Here is a 13,766-nt window from a genome sequence, read left to right as displayed (position 1 = left end):
ATTACAACATGTTTTCCCCCGCAGTTTGTTTTTCCCTCTTCTTCTTCTTTTTCTTCTTCTTCTTTTTCTTCTTCGTTGGTTATGAGGCACTTCCAGAATCCAAAGTAACCAATCAGAATTCAACACCCGCCCCACGTGGAGAGATTTGAGCGAGCGAGAGAGAGAGAGGTTGAGCGCGAGAGAGAGAGAGGTTGAGCGAGAGAGAGAGAGAGGTTGAGCGAGAGAGAGAGAGAGAGGTTGAGCGAGAGAGAGAGAGAGGTTGAGCGAGAGAGAGAGAGAGGTTGAGCGAGAGAGAGAGAGGTTGAGCGAGAGAGAGAGAGAGGTTGAGCGAGAGAGAGAGAGGTTGAGCGAGAGAGAGAGAGGTTGAGCGAGAGAGAGAGAGAGAGAGAGGTTGAGCGCAGAGGAAGAATCTGAGCGCAGAAATGATTTTTGAGCGCAATCTCAAGTTTGTCTTTGCGCAATTTAAATATTTCCTCAAAATGTTATTAGTGTGCTTGCACAATTCATTTTTTTGCGCTCAAATTTTCCCATCGCTCGCTCAGAATTTTGGCACAAATAGAACCCCATACACACGGACCATGCCATGTGTTTTCTGGTGAATTGTATGTGACTATTACCCCCCCCCCAAGGTGACTATAATGGTGTAAAGACAGCTCATAGTCTGAAAAACCAAATTGTTGTTTTTTTTTTTTTCAAAGGCCACCTCCATACGGAGAGGTGCATGAGCTGCCTCTGCAGCGTTTTGCCTTTTGATACACATGGCTTTTTTAGCCTCTCTAAAGAAATTCAAGCTCACCATTTCAGACAGCACATCCTCTTCCAGAATTTTTTCTGTGGCTGTCTCTCTGGAGTATTCCAATGACCGGATGTGTTCACAGTGAGAAAACGGAAGTCCACTACGAGAAGCCATCAAGCAATACTGCCTGCATTCCTCCAACTCGCACTTAACCATGTGCACAGGACCCCAGGTTTTGCTCTGAGCATGGAGAGGGACTGACAAACCAGGCCCTGCTCTTTGGACAGCACTAATTCCATTTGTGGCATCCACACAGATGCTTTTTAAATGGCTGCTTTCCGTTATGTCTTTTCGGGTTGTTGGGTGTTTCCTCTTCATGTGGCTGGCAGTTTGATATACAGGTAAACTGTTTCAAACACATCATTTGTTAATGACAGATTATGCTCTGACATTAGGTCCACACAGACATGGAACCCGCCTTCATCACATGGAAAGTCCTTAAACACACTCTTCAAGGTAGGCATGAACCTTCTCCACGCGATTCAAACACTCTCTTCCTCCATACAGGTGAGGGATTGCATGCAGTATGGAAGGACAGCCATCGGGTGATCGTGAGTTGTGGACTTGATGGACTCTGTGGTTGTTCCAAGTCAACACCACCTCATTGAGTTCTTCTTATGAGAAAATAAGAGTCAGAGTAGTTTTGTTTTTTTCGGACGTATAGGACATTGGCACAAGCTACAACATGAGTACATCTGCTAAGCTTCAAATTCAACTCCCTCCCATCTGATACATCTTTTTGTTTGGTCATGTTGTTTAATTGTTCATGGTGTCATTATTAACACCAAAGTAATAATACATTCTGCGGAGGAAAAAAAACACACATTGTTTGTTTCACAAAGCTTGTAAAGATAAATACATGATTAATACATGGATAAATACACAAAAAACAATATTAAAATACCACTGTAGCATGTATTGTGTTGCATTTAATATTGTCCCTTATACTTAGTTCTGGCCTATCAACGTCACATTATTTATTGATACTAGTAAAAAAAGAAAATCAGAATGTTGGAAGGGAAAAAAAGATAAAATCATATGTATATATTAATATATACTGCATATCTGCCATTCTGGATGCCAGGTATTTATTCAGTTTAATCATTTATCTAATTTATTTTTTGATTCAACTATACCTCAGAAACAACACACATAATCTAGAATAAGGAGACCAGGACCACTAAAAACTAATGTGTACTTATTGTTTATTTTCCTCAGAAGTGTTTCATCATTTTACTATGAATACATGATTCTCCCCCTGGTTCATGTCGCAGTTCAGCTGAGCCTCCAGGTCCTGGAGCGGGTGGAAATAGTGCGCATGCGCAACTGAATCAAATGACTCAAATGACTCAGACAACCGATTCACTTGGATGAACGACTCAAAAACCCGTGAGTCCATTCAAGGAGTCGGGTTTCTCATCACTATCCCAGTCATCCACCAAACACCAGAAAAGTTAACTGCACATTTAAGACTGTGTAAAGTGAATTCAGCCATTTTCTTTCAAACAAATCCATAAAGTGTGTATATATGTGTGTATATTAATCATTCAGATTTCATAGTGTGGCTAACAACACACTTTGAACAGCTTTATTTAAAGAAGTTGTCCAGCTTTACTTTACTGTATGTCATAAGTCCTGTTGTTGTGCCTGGGGAGGCTCACGGGACCAGCACTGATTTCCATAGAAAGAGATGTTCAGAGATTCGGAGTTATGGAAGATATTGTGGCTGCGTTTGCAGAAGCCAAGGCCTGCAAGCAGCAATTTTAAGAAACAATATTGGATGACAAGTGGACTTTAGATACAAGACCAAGGTCTCACAGTTCTTACTTTCCACTTCAATTTCTTGGTTTTTTTTGTTGATTTTTTGCTTGGTTGCATTTTTATCTTGCATTTCAGTTGTTTGTTTTTCTGGCATTTCGATAGTGTGTAAAGTTTGCAATATTTATCTTATATGTTAATCATTTAATAAAGTATTCCTTTACGGATCTGTCATCCTGGACTTCATTCATCATTATTTAGGGGCTGGCAGGCCCCATAGTCCTTCTGGCCTGGGGCCCCCCACCATACATGAATGGATAGTTGTTGCAAATGAAATGTACAGAATAGAAAGAATAACTTGCATGATTAATCTACATAATGAAAAATTCCCCAAAGACCCCAAAATCAACTCCATACAAAGAACAAACTACATACCTCCCAATCAGTTTAAAGTTAGCTTGTTCTGTTCTCACTATACATATTTTTATTATTATTATTATCTTCTCTGATTACTTGTCTTTGTTTCTTTCTTTCTTTATATATATATATTGCCCATCTGTGCTTTGTCCCAGTAGCCCATTTGTCATCAAGGTGCTCTGGTTCCCCAGCACCTGACGCAGACCTTGTTTGGCTGGGCGACGTCTGAGCCGGCATCTCATTGCATTAATTTTCACTCATGGTATGAGATAGGCAGTAGCGTGAGGGGTCTTGCCCAAGGACCCACACTGGATGCTGCTACTTGCTCAGTGCCCCAAGCGGGAATCAAACCAGGGTCTCCTGTGTACCAGTCTGTTGCCTTGCCACCTGAGCTATCCAGCCGCTCCCTGTGGTATGTGCCCGTGGTAATCGGAGCACTCGGGGCAGTAACCCCCAAACTGGAGGAGGGGCTACAGCAGATCCCTGGAACAACCTCGGACATCTCAGTCCAGAAACGTGCAGCATTTGGAACAGCAAAGATACTGCGCAGGACCCTCAAGCTCCCAGGCCTCTGGTAGAGGACCAGGACCCTCAAGCTCCCAGGCCTCTGGTAGAGGACCAGGACCCTCAAGCTCCCAGGCCTCTGGTAGAGGACCGGGACCCTCAAGCTCCCAGGCCTCTGGTAGAGGACCAGGACCCTCAAGCTCCCAGGCCTCTGGTAGAGGACCAGGACTCTCAAGCTCCCAGGCCTCTGGTAGAGGACCGGGACCCTCAAGCTCCCAGGCCTCTGGTAGAGGACCGGGACCCTCAAGCTCCCAGGCCTCTGGTAGAGGACCCGAGCTTGGAATAGAAAAAAATAAAAATAAATTTTATATATATATATATATATTTTGAGAACAAGTATTTGATACACTGCTGATTTTTGAAGTTTTCCCACTTACAAAGCATGTAGAGAAAATGTCTTTGGACTGTACTCACCTCAGCAGTAGCTGAAGCAAGCTCAGCTTGGAGTTGGTCGTCTGTGACGAAGTTGGAGATCCATCTTCTGTTATTTCTCTCAGAAACACCTCTGATAGGGCCAAACTGGCTGCACAGGTGTGCAGAAATTTCACCCAAAGTCATGCCGTTGGCGTGTATTTCCACGATGAGGTTGGCGCAACCGTCCAAAGACATTTTAAGAAGTTTCAACAGTTCAATTTATAGGAGCGTATCAGAAAGATGGTGGGTGAAAGTCAGGCAGACTGAAGGGGGCAGCAACGCAATGCGCCTTTGTTTACCCTCCCAACAAGCGAAGAAGAGACTCCACTTCCGGTATCCTGCTTTGTTTACTCTCCCAACAAGCGAAGAAGAGACTCCACTTCCGGTTTTCCGGCAACTCAAACTTGAAATAAAGAATTACGGTCGGATTTTATTTCCTGATTTTTGTTTCAGAAACGCATATCGGGAAACTGGAAACCATCCGATTTCCATTTTTCAATTTTCAATTTAAAAACGAAAAACGAAAATCGGATGGTTTCCGGTTTTTCGTTCTCCGACATCAAAACGGAAATCGAATGGCCGGAAGGTCCACGGACCCGCTTGGTCAAGCGTCTCCAAACACAAACAGCTACAGTCTCCACAAACACCAAAAATAGACACCAGGTTTGTCACAAGTCAGGGTGATGCACCTGAAGGCATCACTCAAAGCTGTCAGCTCCTGCAGTTCAAACCGGACAAACATCGCGCTCGTACAAACTCTCTCTTTTATTAATGAAACAGAGAAATGCATTTCTGACAGCATAGGAGGTGAGAAATAAACTGCAGTTGAAAAGGGAAAACGCCGCTTCACAGACGTGTGGCTGCTGTGGAGGGGCGTGGCCTGTGAGTTCTGAGTTCAGCAGCATCTTCCGGTCACCTTTTCTTAATTTCTTCCACTAGAGCGTATCTTAACAATTCTTCTTCCTTTTCAGCTTCGAACATCTGTCTTTCTTCATCCTCTTTCTGTCTCATCAACTGGAAAACTACTCTATCCGCCATTGTAGCAGCCTATCGCTGTCTTATCCAAATGTTCGACTGGTCAAGATGGGTACATGCCGCAAGGGGGCGTGGCCTGTGAGTTTGGCAACGTCTGAACAGTTCCGCCAAAAAAACGTTTTTTTTTTGGCAGCTTACTGATGTCACTGCCAAACTTTTGTCTTGTTCTTATGGCTTCAAAAAGGGAGTATGCAGAGTCTGGTTCTGCAAAGGTTTCTTCATGTCGGTGGGAGGTTTTCCTTTCCTCTGTCGCTTATGCTGACTCAGGTGAATTTGTTGGGCTTCTCTCTGAAAAAAAAACATAGAAATGACTGTGTTGTATTTGATGCTACATAAATAAAGTTGAATTGAACTTGTTTACACAGCTCCTTGCAGGGATATTTGAAGCCAGGCTGATTAATCTGACAATGTGGTGCAACCTTAGTTTGTGAAAAACTGACACTAGTAATTTGTTCTAAATCCAAGATTACAAACATTGTTTCTTTAATGAGCACACTTGTTGACGGTTTTTGTTGCGGCTGTGGTTATGAGCTGGCAAAAACAGACACTCAGACCTGAAGATCAGGAAGCCATCAATGTGAGGCACATGTCTGGTTTACATGATTTCAGATGATGCCGTGTCACTGGTAGTAACGTACCTCTTTGACAAAATTGTTTTCTTAGATTTTTCACATCACAAGGTCATCCAGCAGACAGGAGGGGGCAGGTGATTCAACAACCTTACTCTGACTTGAAAACAAAATACCACATTTATGATTTGCTGTGTATCTGCAGCTGTGGCTCTGTTACTCAGGCCTGCTGTCCTTAAATCAGTGTTCGTGGTTTGATGTCTTGTCTCACTTTGTCCACACGTTAAGTGTCCCCGGAAGAAACACAAAGCCCAAGTTTGCGTGTGTGAAATGATGCAAGCAGAAAGGTGAATGAGAACCTGTAAAGCGCGCTGACAGTTATTTTCACCATTTAACACCTTTGCAGACCCTCATACCAAAGATCAACAACCAACATTTATAGATTTCTGACAGGGTCTGCTAAACTTTTCAAAGGCAAGCCCATTTTGAACTTGTTTGGTTTACAGCATTCATTTGAAATAAAAAAATATATTCCACTTCCAGCATCTTCAGTAAGTTTGTGACTTCTAATGGATTTAGGTTTTAAGAATGGAGCAGATGGAGAAAATACTTTGTCACAAAGGTTGTTTTGTCCCCATTAATTTCTACTTTTGTGGCTCGTCTAGTTTATGGTCACATAGTTTGGCTTTGTCGTTTCCTCACATGTGCAAATCTAATCTTGTTGCACTCAGAGCAGACAAAATGTTGAGCCCAGCTGTGATCATCCGACGAGGTCCTGGACTGCAGGATGGAAGTTTTCATCGAATATCGGACATGTAAACAATCCAATTCCAAGAAGAGCAGCTCTCAGTTGCAGTGGTGAAACATGTTCGGTGATACAATAACCGCATAATACTTTGCTGTACGCTGGTGACACATTGAAGGGACTACAAACTCGGAAAAATCATATTTATTAACATTGTCACACTATACCAAAAACCATCTCAACAAACACCTCTCCAAAAAACTACCAGAATATGAGAATGTGAAAAAAGTTGTGGATCTTGGGCACCCCCTCTCCTCATACTCGCTCCAAAGCCTCCAACATGATGATGCTGTTTCCTCGAATGACCTGTGGAGAGAATAACACGCCATGTTTGAACACTATGGATGAATGCACAATAACTTTGTCAAAACTGCAGCACTTCAGCCTGCGACCTCTTTTCTGTCTTATGAGAAATTCAATCCTTGATCTGACAACAGATTTAGGACTTCTTTCACGTGGCTATTCTATGGGACTGCTGAAAATGAGCTTAAGCGAGGCTGGCTTCCTTCCTGTGGTGTCGTTATTGAACTGCTTGGACTGGTTCAAGTTTAGATTACTTCCTATTTAATTTGGTTTGTGAGCTACATGGAGTTCTTCAATTCATTAACTGGGATACAGCTCAAGAAAAAAAGAAAAGAAAAGAGAATGTCTTTGCTGTGAGTAGAAGCCCTGACCACCTGCATGAGAGTAGAAGACACCACCACTAAACTATCAGTGCGCCAATGACTTTTGCGATTCGTAGAACTTTTTTATCACCACAGCACTCCGCTTCAGAGAGGTGAGAGGTGAGGGCAGGCACGAGGACGGGAGTCATCCTGCTGTACAACGCAGTTGCAGTATTGCGCCACGAAAAATGGCAGGGAAAAACACCTGGTAAAGTCCCAAGTATGAAACTGAACTCAACACATTTATCGTATGATTTCAGAGAGAGAGAGCGAGAGAGCGAGAGAGCGAGAGAGCGAGAGAGCGAGAGAGAGAGAGAGAGAGAGAGATCTCCATTCATGAGTATTAATTTGTGTGCGCGATAAATCTGCCTGAAAATAACAAAGGATTGACACTTTGTCATTTTGTGTTAGTGTGAGAGTGGGACCTTGTAAGTCTACGTGCATGATGTGGCTCTTTGTAGTACCACAGTCATTTTTGTGGCTTTTGGTCTCTGACTTACGGCAACGCATAACTGGAGCGTTTCCACTGCAAAAAAAAATAGGTTAAAAAGTAGGTGGGGCTTAGAGCTGTCGGCGCCACTGGATGCGACTGCCGGAACCTTGGGGCCTGAGCAGAAAGCACGGAGCTGATGCAGGGACAGACCCCGGCGATTTTTAACAAGCTTGTAAGTTCACAGCTCTCCCAACTGTTCGACATGAATCTAAATAACCTTGAGCGACGACATTACGTTTGCTGTGTGCAGATTGCACGATTAAAAACAAGCTGAAATGCTATATTTTAAAATAAATACAACGTGGCATTTACAGATAAAGAGAGCCTTTCAATTTCTGAGGAAAAATAAGCTGTAGTGTTTACTGCCTAAGGTTTTTTAACCCACTGGTGTGACTGCATTAAGTCAAGTCATGATAGCAGGGTGAGAATTTCAGACAATTTTATTTAATTTGCTACTGACAAGTAACTTGTGAAATTATAAGTCACCGAGCACAGCCACAATTTAATTCATATTCAAACCTATTCTACATTTGTTGAGGATAACTTAATTATTTCAGATTGTAATTTACATTATATGCATGTATCATAGGTTTAATGATATATTTATTCAGCATTGTGTAATTCATGAAAACTTGCTTGTATGAGAAATCAATGCTGCAGTTAACTCTGGTTAAACTAAAATAGTTCATTGGTTTTGAGTAAGATTTAAGTAATGTACCAATTTCACAAGTACCGTATTTTCTGCCCTATAAGGCACCGGGTTATAAGGCTCACCTACATTGATTGACATAAAATTTACAACTTCATTCATATATAAGGCGCACCGCCCTATAAGGCGCATGGAATAGACCAGTGGTCATAACCTTTATAGCTCAAAGCCATTAGGTTACATTTTCCACTGATTCTAACACCCAGAGAGGTGCATGCACTTTATTTTGATAGTCCTACCTGCAGTCTATGCCAGGAGGACACTACACACAAAACCTTCTTCACTGCTGGTTGACAACTTACAACTACCGGTAATAAACTAAACTACATGAACTAAGCAACAAAAACACAACACAACACAATTATTACCGACACCACAAACCAAATAGAACCCCCAATAATTGCATTTAAAACACCACAAACAGCTGCAATGAATTATGGGAGTTTCTATCGGCTGCACCGAGGAGCTCAGGATGTCCCATCATGCCTTGCAGCGACAAATTCATGTTTTGTGTTGTTGGAGATTATTGTGGGTTGTTGTTGGGCTTGGTGTTGTGTTGATTGTGTTTCTGTGTTTTTGTTCCTCAGTTTAGGGAGTCATTATTTCATCTAGTTTATTTTGGTTTGTTAGAACGTTGGTGTGCAACCATGAGTGATGAAGGTGTTGTGTGGAGTCTCGTCCGCACTGAAGATCCAGTTGCAAAGTTAGAGTTGTCAAAATAAAAGCTTCTAGTTGTTCAGCTGTCAAATAGCAGCCTGGAGTAGAACAATCGTCCATATATAAGGCGCACCGGGTTATAAGGCGCACTGGCAGCTTTTAAGAAAATTTGAGGTATTTAGGTGCCTTATAGGACGGAAAATACGGTACTACAAATTTCCAGTACTCTTTCCACATATGCACGTCGGACCAGACTGTGTTGGGTGAGACGGTACTCATCCCACTATGGAGAACATCTCTGAAGGCACTTAATGTATTAAATGTAGTGACCAGACAGCTGGTCTCATGGTGTTGGAGGTACTGACCACCATGCCAATGGTGTTCTGCTGGCCTCCCGGGCCCATCTCCAGACAGTCGTCCACCACCAGGTTCATGAAGGGGTCGAACCCTCGCAGGATGCCCTGCACGTGTCGGCCTCCATTCAGCTTCACTGGAGGACAGAGCAGAGAGATGACCAGAGAATTCTGCATGCTAGAGAGTACATGGTTCCTCTTCACGGTGTACAGGACTGCTGGTATACCTTCATGATGTACATCAAGACGGATAAAGTCAGTATGTATTAAACTGGTGCCAAGTGACCCACCAGTTTCTCATGTCTGGACATGCCTACGTTTCACATCTGGTCATGGACATTTTCACAAATACATGAAAATGCCCTGTTTTTAAAGGGATGTGTATTTAAACTGCCTTTTGATTTGCAGAAAATAATTTCCTGTGATGTTATCCTCAGAGGGTACAACGTAAGTGGCTCTACGTTGCTCGCAAATTGAGGGAGCAGATTCATTGGAGCAGTGCATCTTCTCATCCACAACGCTCCACTGCCTATTATGAAAAGCAAAAAAGATAACCACCCACTACTGTGTGCAAACATCCAGCAGACAATATCATTGTTGATAACATATCACATATAGCACACCGATCCAAACATGTTCAACAATCAGACGAGCCTGAACAAAACTCTCCAGACATACTCGTTATCAAACATAACCAGTACGTAAATAAGCAAAATCAATAAGACAACGCTGACATTTTGAAAATTTGTGGCAGAGAACATGCAATAGTAGCAGCACATCCAATTTATAACAGATGGATAACTGTGTTCTTGGTTTTCCCCACTAGATGACTGGAACATGTTGTGCAGTAGCTGGCAGTCACACTCGTGGCACCCGGAGCCAGAGGACCCGGACAGTTCCATCGGCACCCTGCCAGATCTGAGGACGCCCCCAGTTAATTAACACATAGTGGGGCACTCACAATGACCGGGCTGAAGAGGACAGGGCCCCGAGCTCCTGGTCCAAGCAGGCCTGAGGACAGCCACCTCCCAGCCCCGTCACCCTCGCCCACACCAATTGTGGTGGACTCGTCCATGCACAGCACCCTCAGAGGACAACATGTCCATGGATGATATTTTAGAATTATTTTTGAGAAATAAATCCTGTACAATGTAGTTTTAGATATTAATTCTTATAGATATTTCATATATTTGTCACATATCTAGTATATATCCACATATATTTAGTATAGTATCATATGGATTTGCTTCTCACGAAGAATGGTCTTCTTTACCCCCCCCCCCCCCCCCCCCCTCCCGAAACGTCGGCACTGCCCATGTGCGACGTTCCAGCTCGCTAGTGACCGTCAGTCATATTTTAATCATGTTAATCAAGTAACGTTGCTACTGTGTGAACCCCGCAGCTCATTAACATGTCCATTATTGATCCTTCAAATCAATAACGCTGGGAAAAAAATGATCGTGGACGAGTTTTCCAGGGTTGCAATTTTGTGGACGACTTGTCCGTTTACCAACCTGCCCCCTATACACCCTCGCAAACCCAGCTCTCCCCCCTCTCCTCTCTGATAGGGAGGTGGTCATCTTACCAGTCAGACCACAAACAATGTTTTAATATACGATCGAATTTCTACCTAGAGAGAACAGGCACGCTTTGAACACAACACCAACAAAAATAATCGTTCACACTTGCAGGACCGTTAAAGTATCTTAAAGCGGGGTTAAGTCTCCTGAAAACATGGTTGACGTCTTTTTTTATGCCTCACACACCACAGCTGGAAACATTTAAGTCGTCTTTTTCTCACTCAAGATTCCAATTTTAACCTTTTCAATGTTGAACCACGGCGAGCTAATATAGAAAATAGAAAACACCACGAGTTTCCACCACATAAGAAAACCGGTTTGGACCAGTGAAATGGGTTCAGCGCTTGTTTTAATACCAGATGTGATAGAAAATGAGTTTTAATACTCACATGAAAGCTTTTTATCCATGAACCTGAAACGCAAACACAACATTAGCTTCACGTGCTAACAAATGTTTCACCACAAACACTAACCGTGCGACTCAATAACAACGACCAAAGTGCAGATACTCACTTCTTCAGCTCTGGTGGATGCGCTTTGCTCATATTTGCAGAAAGAGTTTTTTGTCTTTTTAAAAAAAAAAACCGACAGACCTTAAAGTTAAAAGATCGTATACTTTACGTTTCACGAGCCCGCGTGGAACTGGACCGGAAGTTTAGTGACGAACTTCCTTAACGGAGAACTTCCGGCAAACCACAGCGCCTTGGTGAGGGCCGGAGGAGAAACTGCAGGGGGAGCTCCCTCCACGAGAAGCACGATCGATACATTCATGATTAATCCATCCAGTACGGTGGCCCTGAAGTGCAAACCACAGCAACAAATCACTAAACACAACAACAAATTGAAAAACACAACTGCAACTTGAAAAACACAAAAACAAATTGAAAAACACAACTGCAAATCAAAAAACACAACACAAATGAAAAAACACAACTGCAAATCAAAAAACACAACACAAATGAAAAAACACAACTGCAAATCAAAAAACACAACACAAATGAAAAAACACAACACAAGTGAAAAAACACAACACATGAACTTAAACGGAAAAGGTAGGAACCAGTTGGCAGAAAGAGATCTCGCTGTTTGGACGACAGGACCCTGCCGCTTTATGAAGCGGAAGTCATTTCACTCGTGGCGCGTTTGGATTTGAGAGGAGAAAATACCAAGGAACAATGTTTTGTCCAAGCTGCGGGAAAGAGTTGGTGGAGGAGTCTCCAAACTTTTGCAGCAGCTGTGGCAAAAGTTTGGTGACTCCTCCACCAACTCTGCGATATCTCTTTCTGCCAACTGGTTCCTACCTTTTCCGTTTAAGTTCATGTGTTGTGTTTTTTCACTTGTGTTGTGTTTTTTCATTTGCAGTTGTGTTTTTTCATTTGTGTTGTGTTTTTTGATTTGCAGTTGTGTTTTTTGATTTGTGTTGTGTTTTTTGATTTGCAGTTGTGTTTTTTCATTTGTGTTGTGTTTTTTCATTTGTTGTTGTGTTTTTCAATTTGCAGTTGTGTTTTTTCATTTGTGTTGTGTTTTTTCATTTGCAGTTGTGTTTTTTCATTTGTTGTTGTGTTTTTCAATTTGCAGTTGTGTTTTTTCATTTGTGTTGTGTTTTTCAATTTGCAGTTGTGTTTTTTAATTTGTGTTGTGTTTTTTGATTTGCAGTTGTGTTTTTCAATTTGTTGTGTTTTTCAATTTGCAGTTGTGTTTTTTCATTTGTGTTGTGTTTTTCAATTTGCAGTTGTGTTTTTCAATTTGTTGTTGTGTTTAGTGATTTGTTGTTGTGGTTTGCACTTCAGGGCCACCATAATCCAGCCATCTATCTTCAATAGTGTTTTATCCTGTGAAGGGTCGCGGAGCACTAGAAGCAGTCCCAGCTAGCCATGAGCGAGGGCAGGACACACACTGGACAGGTCACCCGTCCATCCATCTCAGACAAACACAGAGACCATCACACATTCATCTAAGGGACATTTAGTGTCACCGATTCAAGGATTCAATGGTTCTTTATTGTCATACCTGTACTGTGGACTGTGGTACTGTTATATGACATGGTACGAGATACTGTACTCGAGGCCCGGTCAACGCCAAAACATGTAAAATATAATAGAGTAATAAAAATAACTACAGAAAAGTAGTATACATTGGCACAATAAAAACTATATATGCAATGTTACAATAATCAACAGATAAATAAACAGATTTATTTTTACTCTAATAACTAAATTGATCCCCTTGGGGAAATTATAACTCATTATGGGCAGCAAGACAGAGCAACGATCAGGGTGAGAACTGAGGGTCTTCCTCAGGGACCTACAGTACATGTTGTTGGGGGGATTGTGAAAGGAAACTGGAGCACAGGACACCATAATGCGGAAGCAGAGGACACTGTGATGCAAAAGCAGAGGACACTGTGATGCAGGAGCAGAGAACACCATGATGCAGGAGAGGACATCGTGATGCAGGAGCAGAGGACACCGTGATGCAGGAGCAGAGGATACCATGATTCAGGAGAGGACATCGTGATGCAGGAGCAGAGGACACCGTGATGCAGGAGCAGAGGATACCATGATCCAGGAGAGGACACCATGATGCAGGAGCAGAGGACACTATGATGCAGGAGCAGAGGACACTATGATGCATGAGAGGACATCGTGATGCAGGAGCAGAGGATACCATGATCCAGGAGAGGACACCATGATGCAGGAGCAGAGGACACCATGATGCAGGAGCAGAGGACACCATGATGCAGGAGCAGAGGACACTATGATGCATGAGAGGACATCGTGATGCAGGAGCAGAGGATACCATGATCCAGGAGAGGACACCGTGATGCAGGAGCAGAGGACACCATGATGCAGGAGCAGAGGACACTATGATGCATGAGAGGACATCGTGATGCAGGAGCAGAGGACACCGTGATGCAGGAGCAGAGGACACCATGATGCAGGAGCAGAGGA

At 42.8% G+C, this 13,766-nt stretch overlaps 1 protein-coding gene across 1 annotated transcript; it reads right to left on the bottom strand.

Moving 5' to 3' along the window:
- Positions 1–6,487: 6,487 nt before the first annotated feature.
- snrpg (small nuclear ribonucleoprotein polypeptide G) lies at positions 6,488–11,468 on the bottom strand. The gene is made up of 4 exons (XM_080496292.1): positions 11,329–11,468; positions 11,205–11,227; positions 9,248–9,372; positions 6,488–6,664 (listed from the first exon to the last, which is right to left on the bottom strand). Exons 1-4 carry the CDS (start codon positions 11,358–11,360, stop codon positions 6,614–6,616), a joined length of 231 nt encoding a protein of 76 aa, XP_080352418.1. The 5' UTR covers positions 11,361–11,468; the 3' UTR covers positions 6,488–6,613.
- Positions 11,469–13,766: the final 2,298 nt, after the last annotated feature.

The sequence above is a fragment of the Blennius ocellaris genome (assembly GCF_963422515.1).
Source record: "Blennius ocellaris genome assembly, chromosome: 5".
Classification (NCBI taxonomy): domain Eukaryota; kingdom Metazoa; phylum Chordata; class Actinopteri; order Blenniiformes; family Blenniidae; genus Blennius; species Blennius ocellaris.
This window is presented reverse-complemented; position numbering and strand designations above follow the sequence as displayed.

Coding starts and splice junctions, on each gene's coding strand:
- snrpg (XM_080496292.1), bottom strand. CDS start 11,360: ATGAGCAAAGCGCATCCACCAGAGCTGAAGAA. Junction 11,228..11,328: donor CATCCACCAGAGCTGAAGAA/GTGAGTATCTGC, acceptor TTTGCGTTTCAG/GTTCATGGATAAAAAGCTTT. Junction 9,373..11,204: donor CATGGATAAAAAGCTTTCAT/GTGAGTATTAAA, acceptor TCTGTCCTCCAG/TGAAGCTGAATGGAGGCCGA.